Here is a 21,822-nt window from a genome sequence, read left to right as displayed (position 1 = left end):
CCAATTTCTGGAACTGCACAGCAAACACCCAACGAAAGACCAGAGGTGGAGCACCGTACGGGAACCCCAGGCACCAAGCGGCCAAACAGTTGACTCTGGTGCCAAACATTTCTCCCTGGGCCACCTCATGGCATCCTCCACAGTAACTGCTCATTTACCATATTTGCCCGCATATAACATCCATCCAGTATTCCCCCCTTTATCCAAAATTGCTCTGCCCCGTACCATGTCTTCCAGAAGGCCAAGCATAAAGGAGATCAAATAATGGATGATGCCGCCCCTAGTGGCAGAGCCCTGCACTACAGCCCATCACAGCAAAGGGGAGCACTCAACTTCTCCTTTTGGCAATTTTCTTTACCCAAATAAGTAATCCTGATCCACAAAACTGATGGAAGCAAAATCTGTATTATTCTCCTAATAATTTATATTTAAAATTACTATTGGAATGACCCTACTATATACTGATATTCACTAACATCTTTTTTTTTTATATAGCTCTGTGACTTCTATATTCTTTTGAGTTAGTAGATTATTGTTACATGTCCAGAGTTTACAATTTCCTACTGGAATCTCATATACACTATCAGATGTTTACATGAAAAAAAATATGCTTTTCCGACAACACAGGCTGCCAAACTATAACCCACTTCCTGTTTTTATAAATAAAGTTTTGGGGAAGGGGTACAGCTCAGTGGTTGAGCACCTGATTCACATGTACAAGGTCCCAGGCTCAATTCCCAGTACCTCCTAAAAAAAATAAACGAGGTTGTAAATAAAGTTTTATTGGGACACAACTATGCTCATTAGTTTATATATTGTCCGTGGCTGCTTTCGAGCGACAATTGCAGAATTAAGTAGCTGCAACTGACCCCTGCAATGCCTAAAATATTTATTTGGTCCTTGTCAGAAAAAGTTTGTTGACCTCTGCTCTACTTCAACATCACTTTCGAAACTGCTGTGTAACAAACATGCCCGAGGCTCGCCTCCCTCCTGAATTCCTTATAAAACTGGAATGCAGCTCACGTCCTTGCAAATTTTATACACTAGAAAATATGGTACTTGTCTTTCTCCCTTCTTCAAAGCACAGATTGTACCTGCTGCATAGTAGGTGCTCAGGAAATGAGACTGACGAACGAAAGCCACACCTGCCTGCCCGAAGCAGACCAGGACTTGCACATCTGCCGCCCAGGGGTGCGGTTCTTTCTCCAGCAGGATCCCACGCTCCGTTTTAATAGCCAATCGCTCAACCCCGAATCATGACGAAAGGGAAGGCCGGAGCCCCCCCAGCACGTGTCAACGCCAGCCACTTACTTTTCATCTTCTCCTTGGCACCAGCGATCATGTAGTAAAAGATGTGGAACGTCCTCTCGTCTCTGGCCTGGCGAATCGCCCGTGACTTTTCTAGCAGATCTGGTTTGGGAGGAGTTAAGGGTCCTGGGGACACCGCGGCCCTTCCGCTGGGGAGACCCGAACCTTTCTCCCCAGTTTCTGCAGCACACGCTGCAGGAGGGGAGCTGCCCAGGACCCGGGAGAGGCTCCGTGGAGGGCTTGGGAGACCCTCGCAGAAGGGGTGGGTTCAAGCCATCCGCACCTGCTTCACCCGGTTTTGGCCCAGGCCTGGGCCACCTCTTTAACTTTGCCATTGCCCCTGAGGACACATGGGGCCTCTGGGGGCTGCTGTCGGCCCCAGGCCCAGAAAGAACCATGGGGAACAGAGAAGCCAGGAAACGCCTGAACAGAGAGGGTAAGAAGACCCAGCCTGAAGGGCCATGGGGGGCTCGGCACCAGCACCAACTCCTCTTCTAAAGGAGCTGTCCTTAAAGTGACGGGGTAAAATCCTTCTATCCGCCACCATTTATTACTCCCAGTGCTAAGCGCCTGACGTGCACTGTCTCATTTAAGCCTCACAAAGTACTTTAGAAAGTCAGGGCAGATACTATCCATATTTTCAAGACAGGGAAACCGAGGCCGGCAGTGGTGAAGTCACTTCCCGACACCACACAGCTAGGAAGTGGCATAGCCAAGGCTCTGTAGTAGCCAAAAACACCACGGCCAAGAGGCTGGGCTTCAGGAGACCTGGGTTTGCTGAGCGACCTTGGCCCAGCCGCCTAACCTCTCTGGTTAAAGGAAAACCCACAGGCCCTCAGGCTCCCTGTTCCCAAAGGCAGCTCTGACAGGAGGGACTGATTAAACTAAGGAGTGCTGCCCTGGGAAGGACGAGGCTTGCCGTAAGCATGGGAAGTGAGCAGCTTAGAAGTAGGTGTGTGGGCCCAAGGGCACGCGGCCCTGGCTGTGGACTGAGCAGAGGCCCAGCAGCCCTCCCAGCCGGGGGACAGGGATCCCCCCCGGGGGACTGGCCATGCAGCCCCAGGATGGGGCATCTCGACCAGGCAGAGGGCCCCCAGTCTCCAGCTGGGGGCCTGCCTCCCCCAGAGCAAACAGGAAGCGGTTCCTGCAGCCTAAACTCCCACGATTCTGGAGGGCTGGGCCGCCTCCCAGGACCCTGCCCACCCACCCCCAGCCTTCGCTCGTTGCAACCGCACAGGGGCTCAGGGCGTGGCTGGAGTCACCCCAAAGGGACACCATCCCCACTTCCCAGAGCTGGGGCCTCGGCTAAAGGAGGGGGTGCCCCCACACCACGAGCCCTTCACAGAGCTGAGCGATGGTGAAAACCCTAACAGTCCCCCAGTCTCTCTTCCCAGCCCTGGGGCCAGTGGAGCTTCCGAAGTTTCCAGATCTTGTACAGACTGTGGTGCATATATAAGAAGTATCCTACAACACTGCGGCACCAAAACATAAACACTCTCCTACGGGAGAGACTCTAAACAGCCTCTGGTTGGTTCAGGACAGGTTTTGTCACCAGAGGAGTTTAAATTTTCAGAGGTTTCTGGATTTCGGAATTGCAGATGAGGGGTAGGGGGCTTGTATGGTGACAGGAGGGGGAGAAACTTATCTCCACAGCGCTCCATGGCAGAGCAGGGGGGCAAATCCCATCCAACCCAGCGTCCCGGGGCCCCAGAAGAGCTCCCTCAGGCCCCAGGCCCCTGCGCAGCCATCAGGGTGGCCCCCTTCCCGCACGGCCCAGTAGAGCTGGCTGGAACCTGAGGCCACGAAGACCCCGTGTGCTGCGGGTGCCTCTCTCGATGCATATCCATTTCTCAAAATCATGGGACAAATGTAGATTTTCTAAGGAAAAAATGCTGGTGGGTTAAAATGGAAAACGACGAAGGTGGACAACAACGGCACCGTGCCACCACGTGTCAGATGCTTCGTTTGGGCCAAGCACCACGGCAATGTGACGCGGTGTTACAGAACCGAGGCTCAGAGAGGTTAAGTGACTTGCCCCAAGACTCACAGCTAATACGGCATGTCTGAGAACTGCACTCGAACCCGTGCGATTCCACAGTCCACCCACTTATCAAGGACTCCCTCTTACCCAGGGCACCCACGTGCAACTGCAACACCCCTGGATCCCACCAAACGCTCCACAAGTGCCTGTGAAAACGTGGCACCCTTGAGCCTAAGGGGAGCCTGCAGTGCTGCTAGACCTGGTCCCTGAGTCCAGACTTTTCTGACTCCGCTCCGCCTCCATCCAGATTCTCGGAAGTGATGCTCTCCGTGTGCTTTGCAGCACCCGCACCCCTCAGGGAAAGGGTGTTTTCACCGATTCCTCGTCTGTAGGTGCCTCTGGCCACAAACCAACTCTCAAAGGACACGGTCCTGCATTTCACCGGGGACCCTGGCTCCGGAAGGAAGCCCCGTCCAGGGACGGAGGCCGTGGGACGGTCCTTTACCAGCCCTGGCACGGTTCCAAGAGCTTCCTGTGAGTTAATCAGGTTCATCCTCACAAGAACCCCACGAGGCCAGCTCTGTCCCCACTCCCATTTCACTGAGGAGGTAACTGAGGCACAGACAGGTTGAGTCATCAGCCCCAGAGATCAACCCAGCGTCAAACTCAGGCTCTGTGGGATTCAAAGTCAGAGCCCCCCCGTCTACGCAGCTGCACTCTGCAGCGCCTGCCGTGAAGGGGAGGCAACCCCAGGGGAGATCTGTTCTGGGCGAGGCTCTGGCCAGAGTCACTCGCCTTTCCTGCTCCCCCTCCCAGGCTCTGGGAAGGAGGTCTGCGGGGGGCAGGGTCCCACCTGGCCCAGACTAAGCCAAAGGATACACGTCTCGATGTTGGCGCCCACGATGTAGCCGGTGACGTCGAAGTTGATGCGGATGAACTTGCCCTGCCAACCAGAAAGCGGGGCTCGGGGTCTGCTGGCCGCAGCCCGTGGCGGGGGGGGGCGTCGGGGGGCGTGCAGACGTGCAAGAGGGTCCTGCAAACCCTCGGGGCGTCCCAGGCCAGCTAGCCAGAAGACGCCAGCGTCGGCGGAGCGAGGCTCTCCAGGCGTCACGGAGACAGAGCGACCTACAAAACGCCTCCACCAAGGCCACTGCTAGGCGGCGGGCTCTCGCAACGACCCCGGGTCCCGGCTAGCCCCGTTTTAAAGGCGGGATGGGGAGAGGGGAGAGTGGCTGGCCCCCAGGGGCGAGGCTCCTAAGAGGTAGCATCTAAGCAGAGGAATGCTTCTCGTCACCCAGGTGCCTGGAGGGCACCCCCATCCGTCGGGCTCACGCGCGTCCACCTGCCAGCTACGCCCCCTCTTCGGGGAAGGTGAGCGGCAGCGCAGGGAGCCGCGCGGCGGGCTCTGAGGGCAGCCTGGCGGCCTCGGGTACGTCCGCTGGAGAGGACGGCCTCTGCCGCCGCTGACCGCCAAACCAAGGTCAGGTTCTCCGGCAGCACCTGCCCTTTCCCTCCTTTCTCAGCAGCTGACCGAGCTCTGGCATCCTTTCCCCCACCATGACGTCGGTGACAGGAGGCACTCACTCGTGGGGACCCAGGCCCCTAGGCTTGCTCGGGCCTCGGCAAAACCCTCCAACTTTCGCCATCAGCGGGATTGGCGACACCCACGATCGCTGCTACTGCAACGGAGAGCCTGCTGGCCCTGGATGCCATCGCCACCCCCCCCCACAAGAGGGCACGGGACACCAGGGAGTAGAGGACGTGTTCAGAGCTAATCTTGAATTTGCTGTCACTCACGACCTTCTAGAAACTTCACAAGAGATGGCAGCACGGAAGTGCAGTGAGTGTCAGCACAAGGGCCACCGTCCACTGCGGGATCGTGGGAATCTGGGGGAACGACAGTTTCAGTTGTCGCCCAACGGCGGGGGCTAGTGGCCCTCAGCAGACAGGGGCCAAGGATGCCAGGAGTCCCACACGAGCAGGAGAGCCCCCACAACCCTGCACTGCCCACTGCCCACGTGGCCTTCCGACCCCCCCACACTCATGTAGGTGAAAAACTTGTTCGTAATTAGCTGAGTCTAGAACCCAACTCACTTTAGACAAACGCACAAAGAACTTTCTTTAACGTTATCCTAGTACTAAAACAGGTCATCCGGGTAACCCCAGAGGAGAGTGTTCTGGGGCTCAGAGCTTTACCAAGAGTCACTCATCATTTTGGAAAACGCTGTCCTAATGGGGAAGTCACTCTAGGCGACTCGGTCACCAGCCAATACCCACTCCCCCTCGTATCGGGGCTTTGGGAGCTGGTGTAGCCGTGGTCTGGGCACAGATGCCACTGCCTGACTACTGCACGGTGGCTTCTGGCACAATCTGACCCGGGCACGGATATGTTGAAATGCATGTTATTTTTATGATGAATTATTTTACTTTATTTCTTCTTCATACTACAGTTAAGGCCTTATGCCAATTTGTGTTTAACCTGTTTGTAGTGGGTCATGTGACCTAGGGCATTAATTTCAGGGCAAGAAAGAGGACATTACATAATTATTTGTCATAAAAAATGCAACGGGGTGAAACAGGGCTGAGAACCGCCGCGTGAATGTGCGGGACCCGGTGCTCCTCAAAGGACAGAGCAGGGGCTTTTCCCCAGGGGCCATTCGGGGGCACCCACCAGGTAGCAGAGGCCCCCTCTCCACCACAGTCTTGTCTCAGCAGTTTTCTCAGGAAACTCCGCCTGACTCCCCTTTCTGTCACCACTTCCTGGGCACAATGAAACCGTTTCTGTCTACGTGTCCTGCTTTCTCCCACCCCCACTGGGCTCAGCGAGACAGGGGGGCCCTGGCGCCTGGGGAAGCAGCGTGGGCAGCTGGTGCGCCTGCCTCGGGCAAAGCCCCGCTTCCCAGCTAGACCACGAGCTTCGTCAAGGCTGAAGCCACATCCGATTCGCTCCCCGCTGACCCTCGGAGCCTAGGTCAGTGTCTGGCTCACGGGAGGTGTATAATAAAAATTAAAAGAGCAAATGACGGGAAAAAAACACTGAAAAGAATGGTCTATGTAAAAATGCTTACCAGGATGATTGTATACAGTAAGCACTTACTACATATCAGTTGAAGGAAGCATATGCCTGGTTTAAAGCAGTTGCTAAATTAGAATCTTGTGACTACCGGAATGAGTATCGCCTGTACGTGTCCAGCTTCCACTAGGTGCTCAACAAGTATGTACTGAAGGAATTACGAAGGCCAAACACCTAACAGGGGCTCAGTCTCCACAGAGGCTCGGGGAATATTTGCCCCGTGAGAGGGAACCAATGAATATGTGAAGGAGTGGCCAGAGCCTCCGCAGACGCCAAGGTCAGGAGGTGCACACCACGGGACACACACCCAGGATGGAAGATCAGGACACACACCACGGGACACACACCCAGGTGTGAAGGTCAGGAGGCGCACACCATGGGACACACACCCAGGCTGGAAGGTCAGGGGGCGCACACCACGGGGCACACACCCAGGCTGGAGGGTCAGGAGACACACACCATGGGACACACACCCAGGCTGGAAGGTCAGGGGGCACACACCACGGGGCACACACCCAGGCTGGAAGGTCAGGGGGCGCACACCACGGGGCACACACCCAGGCTGGAGGGTCAGGAGACACACACCACGGGACACACACCCAGGCTGGAAGGTCAGGGGGGGCACACCACGGGACACACACCCAGGCTGGAGGGTCAGGGGGCACACCACGGGACACACACCCAGGCTGGAAGGTCAGGGGGGCATACCACAGGACACACACCCAGGCTGGAAGGTCAGGGGGGGCACACCACAGGACACACACCCAGGCTGGAAGGTCAGGGGGCACACCACGGGACACACACCCAGGCTGGAAGGTCAGGGGGGGCACACCACGGGACACACACCCAGGCTGGAAGGTCAGGGGGGGCACACCACAGGACACACACCCAGGCTGGAAGGTCAGGGGGCACACCACGGGACACACACCCAGGCTGGAAGGTCAGGGGGGGCACACCACGGGACACACACCCAGGCTGGAGGATCAGGGGGCACACCACGGGACACACACCCAGGCTAGAAGGTCAGGAGGCACACACCACGGGACACACACCCAGGCTGGAGGGTCAGGAGGCGCACACCACGGGACACACACCCCAGGTGTGAAGGTCAGGAGGCGCACACCACGGGACACACACCCCAGGTGTGAAGGTCAGGAGGCACACACCACAGGACACACACCCAGGTGTGAAGGTCAGGAGGCGCACACCACGGGACACACACCCAGGCTGGAAGGTCAGGACACACACCACGGGACACACACCCCAGGTGTGAAGGTCAGGACAAACACCATGGGACACACACCCAGGCTCCAAGGTCAGGAGACACACACCACGGGACACACACCTGGGCTCAGACTCCCCCGCACAGACACACTCCACATTTGCTGACACCAAGTTGCTGAGTCTTAGCCAGAGAACCTACATGACTTCGCTACTTACAAATCGTGAGGAGTTGTCGTTCTTGACCGTTTTGGCGTTGCCAAAAGCCTCCAGAATCGGGTTTGCTTGAAGAAGCTGCTTTTCCAGCTCCCCCTAAAATCCATCCACATCGAGTTATTGGAGAAAGCAACTCGCGCCCTGGCAGTTTTACCCCAGACAGACGTCATCACGAGACTCTGCCCTTTGCCTGCAGTTTCTCTCCTATCCGACCTCCCACCCCTCTGAAAGCCTGACGCCAATGTTCGAATTTGCTCGAGGATTTCAGAAGGGCCCTGGCCAAGCTCTCCAATAGGACGTCTGTTCCCCACGAAGGCTGCTTTTTCCAATATCACACCACACTGTAGGCCAGGGATGCCATTTCCATCATGGCAAATGATGCCCCATGGATTTGTGCAGTGCCCACCCTATCCTACTGTACATGGCTGCTGCTGCTGCTCATTTTTAACAAGCAGCCTTCTGCAAGCAAAACGACCACAATCCTCCTGCTGATTGTTTCAGGGCAATCTTTCAAAGGTGGCATTTTTCCTTTCTCAGGATTGGTCTTCGGAAATCTCCTATGACGGGCAAGTAAGGAATGCACAAAACCCATTGGGAAGCCTGCAGAACAAAGCTTCAAAGCAGGTAGTCTGAGCTCCATTCATTGGGTTAAACGCGAATGAGAGGGTACACAGCCCACTGGCCCCGCGGCAGGGGCGCTTATGCACAAATGCGGTCACGTGATTAATCATGGCAGGAAGGGGCCAACGAGGTAAGGGTAAGTCATGCCGGGACAGCCAATGAGCTTTTTGCCCAACTCCCAAACATGGCGGCTGCAGGCTAGCCCAGAGGCCCCGTGTCCAAGCTCGTCCTCCCAGCCTCCTGGGGAAGCGCTGGGGGCGGGGAGGGGCTCTCCTTGTGCTTCCGCCACCTCCCCCTTTCTTTTTGTCCAGGCAGAAGCTGGGAAGGGGTCTAGGGGGGGAAAGGGAGGGCCCAGCTCTCTCCTTGCTCTCTCCACAGCAGGAGGACATCCCAGGGGGGCTTTCCCCAAAGGGGCAAACCAGGAGGCTACTGTTTATGTTTTTCATTTGTACATGCTTCCTCCTCCTTTGCAGCTCCCAAAGAAAGATGACGTGAAAGCGTCATCTCCATGAAAATCCCAGCCTCAGCTGGAATCCCTGAAACGGGGACTTGTGGAGATTTATGAGAGCCACGAGCTTTCCTCAGGGGCAGAAGATGAAAGGAATCAATCACTTCCATCCACATAAACCTGGAGTCCCCTAAAAAATGTTCCCTTTCTAGAATGAAATTCCAGCTGGTGGGGCCAAAAGGTCCTCCTTGGGAGAGCACTAAACATGACATTAAAAAGTTAGAAGGGACCTGGTCCAAAATCTTCATTTCATGGATGACAAACCTATGGCCCAGAGAAGTTAAGTGACTCGATTGAGGTCACATAGGAGCAGATCCCCAACAAGAATCCTGCTGCTCCTTCTGATACAAGACACTGCCCCCCAGGGTCTAACTAAGATGGATTGAGTGTGATCCTTCTGGGAGCCCTGGGAGATCCTGGAGGGTCTCAAAAGAGCTAGGTCCCATCAGCTGGTCCCCCAAGCTCTGCATCACAGATTCAGCAGGACCTGGCTCAGCGTCGTGCAGCTGGGGCCTTACCGCGCCACCAAAGCTTGTGCGTCGCCAACCCCAAGACTTCTGTTTCTGGGGTCTTGAGTCAAGCAACCAGCATGCAGAAGACAGACACGCACTGCACACGCATGCACGAAGACACACTGGTGCACGGAGGGGACCGGGGGTGGAGTTTAGGGACGGTGGGGGGAGGAGGGGCCACAGCCATGCATCGACTGACTGTCAGTCAAGCCAGGGCAGCACGGGGCCTGGCAGTCCTACAGCACCCAACCGGCCGGGAGGGACGTCTGCAGGTCGTTCCACGCGGGGACAGGGGTGGCGGGGGACACTCCGGGGGGGTGGGGGCGGGGACTCCTTCTGAGCTGGGGAAATCCTTTCCCAGCTGGGAGGCAACACTGGAGATACCCACGGAAGTCCCGCGGGTGGCGAGTGCACCCTGCCCCCACCCCCGCCACGGCCGCAGACCCCCGCGGGACAGGACTTTGGTGCGTTGCTTGATTTCAGTCGTGGACCTCGGGGCCTACCCCTTCTACCACCGGCTACGGGACTCCGTGGTTGCAAGAGGATCATGCAGTTCTAAAGGGCACTCCATGCCTCCCGCACACACCGAGAAAACACCCTCAGTTACTCACGTAGGCAAAAGATGGGCCTTGCTGTGGTTGAACGACACGGTACAAAACAAACGTCAGTGTTATTGCCATCACACGTGCATTGGGGGCTGGGGAGCACACTTCACCCCCCACCCCACCCCCAGACAGCCTCCATCCGCCACGTCTTCCTGTCCTTTCTTCTGCTTCCTTGCTGTTCAGCCCTCTCCCTTTCCTTACTTCCCAGAGGCCCAGACGTTTCAAAGGTTTTCGCACTGGCCGGGGCCAGGCTGGCTCCTTAAAACCCTTATCCAAGAGATAGCGGCTGAGGGGAGTTTACATCTGCAGAGGAAGATGCGCCTGACAAATAGTGGGCCCCAATCAGCCTCGTCGTTATTGGTAAGTAGCATTTCTTACTTTCACTCTACCGGGGGCGAGGAAAGGTAGTGAAGGCGGGATTGTACGGACACAGGACTTTGGGGCCGTTGGTTCCCACATGGTGTGGCTAGAAACTAGCCAGAGGCAGTTACGACCTTGGGTTTGAGGCAAGAAAATTCCCGAAAGCTACAACAGGCACCTGCCCCGATCTCCGATGGCCTCCAGGCCAGCTCAGCTCTGCGCAGTCTCCTTCGAGGGCCTGAAGCAAGCCCAGATGGCAGACAACCCCAAGCCACCTCCAGGCCCCCATTCTAGCACCTTCCCACCCCGAGCCGGACTGGGGCGCTGGCATATCCTTCAAGCAGCCTCATTGCTTGTCCCCTCCTCCAGGACCCATGAACCGGGGACAAGATGGAGAAGGAAGAAGAGAAAGACCCAAGAGGGGATGGCTCTAGAAGCCTGCTCCTCCTTTGCCTGGTCATGGTTTGTCATTGTTTATTTGCGTGACCCTCTGACGACCGTCTCTCTGGAAGCTCAGCCAAGAGACCTGGTGGCACCTCATCGCCGGAATCCCCTTCCTAGCCGTGCCTGGTACACAGTCAGGGCTTAATCGATAGTTACCGAAAGGTCTGGCGTTGAGTGACTCCAACACCCCCGTCCCCGACATGCGGAGGAGTGAGTGACCCCAGAGAGGAGAGAGTGCCCTGGTGAGCTGATGGAGAGTCATTCAGGGCACTGGTTCTCTACTGGGCTCATTTCAGCCCCACCCCCCCAGGGGCAATTGTCCTTGTCTGAGCCACTTGGGGTCGTCAAGCCTTGTGCTCTTGACATTTCCTGGGTAGAGGCCAGGGCTGCTGTAAATGTCTTGATGAAGAATTCTCTGGTACGAAATGTCAGCAGGGACACGACTGAGAAGCCCTGATGTAAAGCAAGGCAGCCTCCACCTGCTGGAAGAGGGCTTCTCCCCATCCTCCTCCACGTGCCCCTCCAGGGTCCTGTCCCCTGCTGAGCAAGGACCTGCCCAGCCCCCACTGAGCCGACACCCGTGAAGGACGACCCCACTTGTGGGGCGCCGGGGCGGGGGACAGCTAAGCACGTGGCCTGTCCTGAAAGGCCCCCGCCAGCCCCCGGGCCCCTCGCCGACGCTCCGCCGGACGTCGGGCCGCAGCGGGCAGCCCTGTCGGCCGGGCGGGAGCCGCCACTCACCGTGATGCTCGTGTCCTTCTTGCCCTTGTGGGAGGAAGCCACCACGGCCAGGTACTGGATGACTTTCTTGGTGTTTTCTGTCTTCCCGGCTCCAGACTCGCCTCTGAAAGACACAGGGAGAATGATCCAGAACCCACCGGAAGGAACCCTGCGCAGGTGTTCTATGGATAGCGCCCTGCAGCTCCATGAGTGAAGACGATGGAAATTATCATCACTGCCCTTTCCAGGATGGGGAAACTGAGGAAGTGAAGGTCACACTGCTGAGAGGGCTGAGCTGGACCCGAAACCCAGGTCTAGCACTCAACCTGCCCTTCCCGAGAGGAAGTGGGATAGGATTCGGACGAAGAGTGAAAGAGAAAACCTGAGTCTTCCTACTATGATCCAAACCCATGCTTATTTGTAAGGTTTATTAAGACATCATTTGCATTGGTGGAGATGGAAAGACCAGGCAGGAGGTAGCCTTCAAGGAAGGACTTAAGTACCACTCCTTAGGGAAAAAAGAACCGACTATCCCATCAGCCACAAGGCCGCTGCTAGCCCCATTGCCCACCGGGGAATCCCACCCTGAATGTCAGGTGGCTGCCTAATGATCTCAGCCAGGTAGCAAAGGGTAAGGCAGGCTGGAGTAATTTATGCTCAGGTGTAAATGGCTGATAGGTTTAGATCAGCAGGGCATTGTTTGTCTTCTCAAAGGAGAACTCCTAGAATGTATGTTTTTTATACCATGGCCTTTTGAGCCAGCTGTCTCCTTAGGCCACCAGAGATCATCCAAGTCTTCAGCCTCTGCCTCTAGCTCCCCACACTCCAAGTCCAAGGGAAGGACAGAACTTCAATCCTAAAATCCTCCCTTCTCGTCCTCGCCTCCTTCTTCCTCCCCTCTCTTTGCCTAAACTCTTATCATTTCTCAACCTCCCTCAAGATTCTGGGCTGCAAGAGATAGGATTTTATTTTTTTTCAATCTGGAAAAGAACTTGTCCCCCCCCCCCCGCCCGAGGCTGGCTCAAGGTTCTCTGGGCTGAACGAGTGCCACCAGTTTGAGTGCGCTCTCTGCTCTTCTTCCTAATTAGGAAGTAAAGAAATTCATTTTCTCTGCCATGGCCTGTTAATAACTTTGCTCAAGGTCAAAAAAGAAAAGAAAAGAAACATGTGCCCTGAGTTGCTGGCGCCAATCCTGAGTCCCACAGTTGAGAAATGAGGTGCCTGATCACTGGGTGTGATAAAATGTCTGCACTGCTGGCAGGAGAGCTGTCCTTTGCCAGTGGACATCCTCGGCTGCATTGTTTCATGTGGCCTCAGAGGCAGTTTGGGAAATGGGTACCATGAAAGCAGTATCCCTGTTTTCCTGAAAGAGAAAACTAAGGCCAAACAATGATATTTGCATTTTATCTCAAAGAGGGAATTGACTTTTGGGGGAAGAGTACAGGTCCTCTGTTCATTGTTTCACATGCACTATTTCCTTCTCCTCTCCCCACCCCACCCCCAATTCCAACTTACCACCTCCACATTATTACTCTTGCCCAGAGTGAGAAAGCAACCCGCCCTATGTCACACAGCAAGGAGGATAGAGTCAGAATTGAAAGCCAGGTCTCAGATTCCAATGCTCTCAGGACTCTTTCTACTACATTTCACCAAGTGCATCTCATGACACAGCTCTTGCCCTCTAGACACCTCCTTTCTAAGGGTGGAGGAAGGGAAGGGGGAAAGGAATTGATTTTTGTTAAAGGCCCACTCAGCACTAGGCATTAGACCAAAAATTTTTCATCTCTTCTTCCCAACAACCTAATGGAGTTATTTATTATCCCTATCACCCCTTGGAGAAATGAGGTTCAGAGAAGTTGAAGTAAATTGAGCCAGGCCCAAGAGACAGGAAGTGGAGAAGGAGCAGGATTTGAACACGAGTCCCTTTGGTTCCAGAGCCCCTGTTCTGCCCACTCCCTTTTACACTGCTAGGTGAGAGGAGAGGATGGAGTCTGGGTGTGATGGTGTCGTCCCTGCATCCCCTGGACTGGGAGGAGGTATCCACTTGTTTGGTCAAGCAAGCCCTGGCCTGATTGCTACCGTGAGGGGGTTTCATAGATGGATTTAAGTCATTAGCCAGCTGATGGCCTCCACGGCTGCCTGCACCCTCCGATCAACAAAGGAGATTCCTCAGCAATGAGGGAAGTCACATCCAGCCGGCTGAGGCCTCAGAGGGAGCCTTGAGGATTTCAGCAGTCCGGAAGAAAACGCTCTCTGCTTCAGCCAGTCAATTCTCTTGGGGAATTCATCAGAGCCTGCACTGGGGTTCCCAGCTTGCAGCCTGCACACATATCCTGTCGACTGTGTTTCCCTGGAGAACCTGAGCAGGAAAGACAGACTGACTGTCCACCCCACTCCCTGAAAGAGTTCCTCCACATATTATGGGAGCGCTTTGCCTTCTTTACCAAGTCTTCAAAAATGTAACCAGGCCCCAACGAACCAAGACACTCGGTCGTTTACCCCAGAGTAGGAATGACATGCATCAAGCCAATGTCCTAACATTTGACAGCTATCACCACAGACGGAAGGGGCGGGTGCTCATCAGAGCAAGGGAAGGCGAGAACGTTCTGAGTGTGGGAAACACCCGCGCGGCTGGTCTTGGACCATTCGGAGCCACGGCACCAGCAAGGGCCTGAGAAGGGCACGCAGAGAACCCGCTCGCCACGCCGACGCAGCAGGGCGCCTGGGTCTCTAAGCCCACCTCTCCTTTCCCGCCATGCCTCTTCCCTTTTCCGCGGTGGCCGGCAGCCTCTCCTGCTCCTCCCTTTTACAGCAAAGACTTTGGCGTGACCTGCCTGAGACTTCTACTTGGCCAGGGAGGGGAAGGGAGATATAAACTTGGGGAAGCTGCTTTTCCCCAGGTGCAGTACTTGGCTCAACCAAGTTTCCAAGCTTTATTGATAAAAACAAACGAATGTTTTGTAAACTTCTCTTAACTAGAAAGTCTAAGAGTTTAAAAACAAATAAATGGCCCTGGGAGGTTTTGCCGAAGAAAACACTGAGCATCTGAAGATGGATGTGCTCGGGTTGCTAAGAAAACCTTCATCTCCTTGCTGTGCTGATACCTGAACTCTGGGGCTAGACGCCTTCTGGGGTCTGAGCCTCCTAAATCCCTGTCCTGTTTCCTAGGGAACTCGGTGCCAGCTCCCTCCACTGTGGCCCTGGACCCGTGGCCATGTGCGGCCTCTTGGCCCTGTAAGTGGCCACTGCCAAGGCCGTTTAATCAGGAGCCCCAGTGGCTGGGCAGAGCCACCCCACGACTACTTAAGCCCTCGGCCCCCAGCGGGGCCAGCTTCCCAGGCATGTGAGCTGCGCAGCTGCAGAGGGCCCTGTGCTGAGAAGGGCTCAGTGCTCGGTCTAATGCTTTGCCATCTTGAAATTCTAAATAATTTTTGAATAAGGGGTCCCTCATTTTCATTTTGCACTGAGTCCTGTCCCCGGGAATGAACACCATTTCCAAGTGGACTTTAGCCGATGGTCTGCTCTTGGTAGGGAATTTAAACTGGATCTGAACCTTAGAGCCGCTCAGTCCCTGCTTCTAGCTGGCAAGGTTCCCTGACATTGGTACTATCCAACTCCTACATACCCTGCAAAGCCCTGGTAAGTACTGCCTCGATTCCAAAGACTGATCCTGGCTCCCCAAGACAGAAGCAATGCCTTCCTCCTCTACAGCACCAAGTGGCAGAATAGCACACTGAGCTCCAACGCCAGGCTGCCTCAGTTCAAATCCTGGCTCTGCCAGTTACCCATGTGACTTTGGGCAAGTCATTTAACTACTCTGTGCCTCAGTTTCCTTATCTGTAAAATAGGCATAATAAAAGCACCTACACTGTGTGCTTATGACGAGGTTTAAAAGAGTAAATACATTTCAAATTCTTAGAACAAAGCCAGGGACACAGAAAGCTATAACCATGTCTCTCCCAATGTTCTACATTTTATTTGCTTTATGAGCTTTGACACTCAGACTATGATTAAATTGTAAATCACACCACGGTTTTCCACTGCTTAAGCCAGAAGTCAGCAAACAGTTTCTGTAAGGAGCCAGACAGTAAATATTTTAGGCTTTGTAGGTTATTTGGAGTTCTCTATTGTAACTACCTCCCTCTGCTGTTGTAGCACGACAGCAGCCAAAGACTATGTGTAAACAAGTGGGCATGGCTATGTTCCAATAAAACTTTATTTATAAAAATTGACAGGGGCCGGATTTGTCCCCTGGTGTGAGTTTGCAGTGGCTTGCTTACTTCCTCCAGTGCTGTTCCCATCCTCCTTAGATTAAAATCCAAGATCCTCCCCGGGCCTAGAAGGTCCCACCTGCCCTTTCCCATCTCTTCTCCCACCACCCTCCAGCTCCCTTAATCCACTCCCTTGGACACACACGGCTCTTTTTCAATGGGGGTCTCTCCCATCACCCAAGGCCTCCAACTGGTTCACACTGGATGAACCATATGCCGGGCAAAAACAACTCCGACCTAAAAATTACGTTTTTTCAGTTCTCAGTTTTCTGACTATATAACCAACCAACTAGAGTTCATCCAAATGGTTCATTCATCCAAACCTCTTGACCTCTAATTATTTCTAAAAACTCACACCCTACAATTTTAAGTCACTTGGGCTGATTTTAACAATGGCCAAAATAAATATTAAAAAGAATCATGCTGTATGTGGTGGAGAGGTGACAGGGTGCATTTTCAAAGAGAAGTCCAATGGTTTTTGGATGTCCCTTTAATAATGTGTGATGCCTACTTACCACGCATTGGCTATGGGCTGGGCCACGTGTTAGGGGACAGGGAGACCGTTCTCCCCTCGCCAATCTTATGTTCTGGGAGAGGGAGACAGACAACAGCCAAGTTAAAGAATAAATCAAGATAAATTGAGGGAGCCGAGGTGGCACAAGAGAATGATCGCCTCTCTCCCTCTCCAGAAGTTTCCAGGATCAGTTCCCAGAGGCACCTATTGAGAAGACAAGCAGACACAGAAGAACGCACAGTGAATGGACACAGAGAGCCGACAACAGGGGGGAATGGGGGGAGGGGGGGAGAAAAAATAATCCTAAAAAAATTTTTTTTAAAAGATAGAAATGGAACCATAAAAGAGTCAGGAAAAAAACAAGCAATAAGAGTGAAAAAATTCTAAAAAATACAAAGGAGTAAGAATTAAAAAAAAAAAAAAGATAAACCGAGGGGGTGATGACGGCTGTGAAAGGACAGCCAGGGCACTGTGACAACCAGGACTGAGGGGGGTGGATGGCTGCAGAGGGGGGGCCAGGGGCGGAGCTGGGCCCGAGGGCGGCCAGGAGCTGGCCTGGGAAGGACGAGGGACGGCATGCCAGGCAGAGGGACCTGCAAGGCCCAAGAGCCAGGCAGGGAAAGCCTGGGCAGACGTGGGGAAGAGAGAGGAGCCTGGAGCGGCGGGAGGGAGCGGAGCCGTGCTGGTGACGAGGGAAGGAAGGGGGCGCCGGGTCGGGGACTGTCTTCTAGGCCCCTGTAGGGAGTTTAGATTGAATCCAACGGGTGTGGGGAGCCATTTCGGCAGAGGAACGGGGCTTTAGAACCAGGTTCTCAAAAAATCAAAACCGTGGGGGTGGCAGGAGGGATAACAGAGAGTGGGTGCCATCACCCGACAGCTGACCCTCACTGCTTCCCACGAGGCAGCGGCACGGACCTCAGGCCTTCCCGTGGATTAGCCTATTTAATCCTCACAACCAGCCAGTGGGGGATTTGGACCCCCATTCGACAGGTGGGGAAACTGAGGCTCAGAACAGCTAAGTGACTTATTTCCAAGAACCTCAGTTTGTGGGTCAGGGGGCTGAAATTCGAGCCCAGGAGGTCTGGCTCTGGAATCCACACTTGACCACTAAATATAAGGATTTCCCTTACAATAATGGCTGACGCCTACTTACCGCACGCTGGCTATGTGCTGGGCCACGCGTTAGGGGACCAGGGGGGCCATTGTTAAAAATCAGCCAAGGGAAGCGATGTGGCTCAAGTGATTGGGCTTCTGCCTTCCATATGGGAGCACCCAAGTTTGGTCCCCAGGGCCTCTTGGCAAAGGGCGTGCCCGTGCAGAGAGCCAAGCGCCTGTGTGGAGAGCCAAGTGCCCACACGGAGAGCCACGCAGCAAGATGATAACACAACACAACGAGAGACGAAGGGGAGAGTCAAGGCGAGACGCAACAGAAACCAGGAACCGAGGTGGCACAAGAGACAGGGAACCTCTCTCCCCATCAGAGGTCCCCAGGATTGAATCCTGGTGAATCCTAGGGGAGAAAACGAGAAGAGAAGATGAAAAGAGAAAGAGACACAGAAGATCAGGAAATGGACATAGACAGCAAAAACAGCAGGATGGGGGGAGGGAGAGGAGGAAAAACAATCAGCCAAAGTGACTTAAAATTGATTATAGGATGTGAGTTTTTAGAAATAATTAGTGGTCAAGAGAAGCCAGGTTTGGATTAATGAACCATTTGGATAAACACTAGTTGGTTATATAGTCAGGAAAGCGAGAATTGAATGAACATAATTTTTAGGTGTATTTTCATAATAAATATGTATTGAATGCATGAGTAAGTGAATGAGGAGCATGGTCACAGAGGGCAGTAGGGAGGAAGTGGCTGCAGGGCTTAGCTAGAAGGCTACTGCAGAGGTCCAAGCAAGAGTTGAGTGGAGACCGAACTAGGACACAGGCAGCGGATTCAGCAGTGCATGGTGCTGAGAAATAGTTCAGAGCTGTGCTGTCCAATGCAAGAACTATTAGCCAGAGGTGGCTATTTATATGAACTAAAACAAAATAATATTAAAAGTCCCTTCCTCAGTCCCACTAGCCACATTTCACGTGCTCAACAGCCGTCGATGCAGAAAGTTCTATTGGACGGTACTTTCTGCCACGCACCAGTGACACAAGTGATGGGGCTGAACGCAGGCGGGCTCCTCCCCTCATTTCCGCTCCAAAAGCTCTGCTCAGAGAGGGTCAGTGACATGTGTGGGGTCACACAGCCGGGAAGCTGTTAGTAAAGTGGGCTCTTCCCTGTGCCCCTCGGTCACCACACCAAATTCATCCGCTCAGCAGGGACTGGTTGAGCAACGCTAGTTTTCTAGCCCGGTGCCCTGGCATGAGGCTCACTCAGGGACCTGCTTCAGTCCTGAGAGATTGTGGTCGGCTGGTGATGGCCCCCCAGAGATGCCCATGCCCTGATCCCCAGAACCGGTGGCTATTATCACCTTCTGTGGCAAAAAGGATTTTGCAGGTGTGGTTAAGTGAAGGCTCTTGAGATTGAGCGATGGCCTGGGATTATCCTGGTAAACCCAAGGTCATCACAGGGGTGCTTCTAAGAGCGAGGCAGAGGGTTGGAGGAGTCAGATTCGGGGATGCGAATGCTGCTGGCTTTGAAGATGGAGGAAAAGGCTGCGAGCCAAGGAATGCAAGCGGCTTCTAGAAGCTGGAAAATGTTAGGCAATCACGCCAACTGCTTTAGCAGGTTGTTTTTGCATTTACGTCCACTCGTCTAAGTAGTGCTCCATCATGTTCACTTGATTTTTTAAGTCTTAAGCATCAAATGCTGATTTCCCAACTTGAAAGATGAGAATTCAGCTCCCACTTAGTGCTCTCCCCTTCCCTCATAGAATCAGCCTGGACATGCACAATTTCTCTGGCCAGATCAATACTCCGGGTTGGCCCTAGGATGATGATGCAAGCGCTGTGCATCGCCGGACCCCAGGGCCAACTGTGGCCACTCTTCCTTCCTGCCCAACCTTTGGTGTTCCCTGGAATTAATGATTACCTTACTTTACTGTTTGCCAGTTTTCTGTGTACATATCATTAATTCAGTTTCAAACTTATCATTGTCTAAATCCTCTCTCGATTATCAGATAATTTATCAGTGCCATCTGCAACTCCCTTTTCATTTTTTTACCTAAATGCACTGATTTAAAAAATGAAGCTTTACACCACTGCTTCTATGCCAGGCACAATAAGCTGGGAAGTACAATGGTTAGAGCAGGGTTTCTCAACCTCAGCCCTTATTGACATTTGGGGCTGGATAATGCTGTGTTGTTGGGAGCTGTACAGGGCATTGTAGGATGGCTAGCAACATCCCTGGTTTCTACCCACTAGGTACCAGTGCATCCCCTAAACTGTGACAATCAAAAATATCCTCAAACATGACCAAATGCCCTCTGGGGGGCAAAATTGCTCCTGGTTTAGAATTTCTAGATTAGAGCATAACTTCTGAAGTCTGGCTCTACTCCCTGCTGCCTACATGGTTTGGGCAAGTTACTAAATCTCTCTGAATGCCTGATATTACACATGTAAAATGGGAATTATAACCTACATTACAGGTTTCCTTGGGATATACATGGGGATAAGAAATAGGAAAACTCTCAACACAGTGTTTGGCACATAAAAGGTCCTTGATTAAGTGGTAGTTTCACTTCTCATATGTGAGTTTTATTAATAATAAAGGTTATTATTATTAGAGCAAATATTTGAATATTTATGGTATACATATCTCTTTTAATCTTCACAAGAGATCTAAGAGATATTATCATCTTTACCTTTTCAAAATGAGGAAAGTAAGGCTGACAGAGGCAAAATAACTTGCCCAAGGTGAAGCAGCTAGTAAGTAGCAGGGAAAAGATGAGAACTAGGCATCCCAGCTCTAGTGCTGTTGGCCTTACTCGCTATGCCATTTTTTGGTTATAATTCAGGTTTAACACCTTATAGATAAGGAAATTTAGTTTAAGTTATTTGCTCGATATTCATTTCTCTATTTCCTTTTTGGTTTTTAAAGAGGTATCTTGTTTAAGCTCATGATTTATTTCAGCTCCTTTTCTTAAAATGACCTAGAAGTAGTGACATCCCAGTAGCAATGAGCACACTTAATGCCCAGAACTTGGTTTCTAAATACCACTGTCCTAGAAAAGGAAAAGGGAATTCTTTAAGGAAGGCCAGTACCAGGGCTAGAGCAGGGAAAATGCAAGATGCTCCTCCACATCTTACTATACCAGAAAATAAGAAAAAATATATATATTAAAAAGATGGGGCATGCCAGAAAGAAACAGGAGACAACTTGAAGGGGCTTCCACTGGCCAAATATGGTACAATTTGAGCATCACTATAAGTAAGGAGAGTAATGGATTAAATGCACTGTATAAAATAGTTTTCCATGAATCCATACCGATAACATATAGAGGGGTGGATGCATGGATGGAAGGAAAAGAGTGTGTGTGGGATCACTCTTCCTTACATTAGAGTACAAACCTGTAAATGTGGAAGGAGGGAAAGAGATGGAAAAATCACCCTTTTGCAACCATCATCGAGAGACTGGTTCAAGCAAGGATCCTGAATAGATGCTAAATCTAGAGGTTAAATTTTGATGAGGAACAGGATATTTACATGGCCTCAAAGGGTCTCCCCAGAGTTTGCTTATTAATTGCAAGGGAAAAAACGTAAACTATATAGTGAGAAACTGAAAAACACCTTGACATGGTAGTCAAAATTCATATCTCTAGGGGGCTGTTGGCATTCCAATCAGGAATACACAGCCTTAGTCTAATCATGAGGCAACACCAGACAAGCCCAAATGGAAATAACTGTCCTGGATGCTGTAAAATGTCAATGTCATGAAAGTCAAAGAAAGGCTGAGGAACATTCCAGATTAAAGGAGACCGAAAGAAACATGACACCTAAATGCAGCAGATGATCCTCGTTTGGAGCCTGTGCTGCAGGGGAAAATGCTAAAAAGAACATTGTCAGGACAATTGACAAAATTGGAAGATGGACCTAGGAATTAGATAAAAACATTGTGTTAAGTGGAGTTAAGTTAGAGGATATCCTTGTTCTTAGGAAATAGGCACTAAAATGGTAAGGGCATAACTGCGACCTACTCTCAAACGTTCAGAAAAAATAAGTGATATTGTGTGTCTGTGTGTAAGACAGAGAGACAGAGACACACACACAGAGAGAGAGAGCCTGACAAAGGCAAAGTGACAGAATGTGAACCATATGTGATTTGAGGTGAAGGGTGTAGGGAGTCTTCTGGACCACTCTTAACTTTTCTATCCATTTAAAATTATTTCAAAATACAGAGTTGAGAAATGAGGCTCCTCCCCCAAGATCTGATTTCTTTGGGAATTAAAACCATTCTGGGGAGAAGCTCTGCGGGTCCATTTGCAGACCAGGCTGAGAAGGTGGTAGCAGGGCAAGCCTGTCAGCGGCCCCCT

At 52.5% G+C, this 21,822-nt stretch overlaps 1 protein-coding gene across 5 annotated transcripts in view; it reads right to left on the bottom strand.

Annotated features, from left to right (window-relative positions):
• The window catches only part of MYH11 (myosin heavy chain 11), a 125,451-nt gene that overhangs the window by 49,240 nt on the left and 54,389 nt on the right, over positions 1-21,822 (bottom strand). For 3 of the 5 annotated variants that reach the window (XM_058286386.2, XM_058286385.2, XM_058286384.2), the window contains exons 5-9: positions 11,591-11,693; positions 10,052-10,072; positions 7,803-7,895; positions 4,169-4,232; positions 1,312-1,410 (exon numbers count right to left, since the gene is read on the bottom strand). In XM_058286386.2, the coding sequence (XP_058142369.1) occupies positions 1,312-1,410; positions 4,169-4,232; positions 7,803-7,895; positions 10,052-10,072; positions 11,591-11,693 (380 nt within the window). The remainder of the gene's footprint in view (positions 1-1,311; positions 1,411-4,168; positions 4,233-7,802; positions 7,896-10,051; positions 10,073-11,590; positions 11,694-21,822) is intronic. The other 2 variants (XM_004471878.5, XM_058286388.2) reach the window with 1 other exon arrangement.

Source organism: Dasypus novemcinctus, chromosome 23 (assembly GCF_030445035.2).
Source record: "Dasypus novemcinctus isolate mDasNov1 chromosome 23, mDasNov1.1.hap2, whole genome shotgun sequence".
In the NCBI taxonomy this organism is placed as follows: domain Eukaryota; kingdom Metazoa; phylum Chordata; class Mammalia; order Cingulata; family Dasypodidae; genus Dasypus; species Dasypus novemcinctus.
The sequence above is the reverse complement of the archived record's forward strand: the minus strand, read 5'-3'. Positions and strand labels throughout refer to the sequence as shown.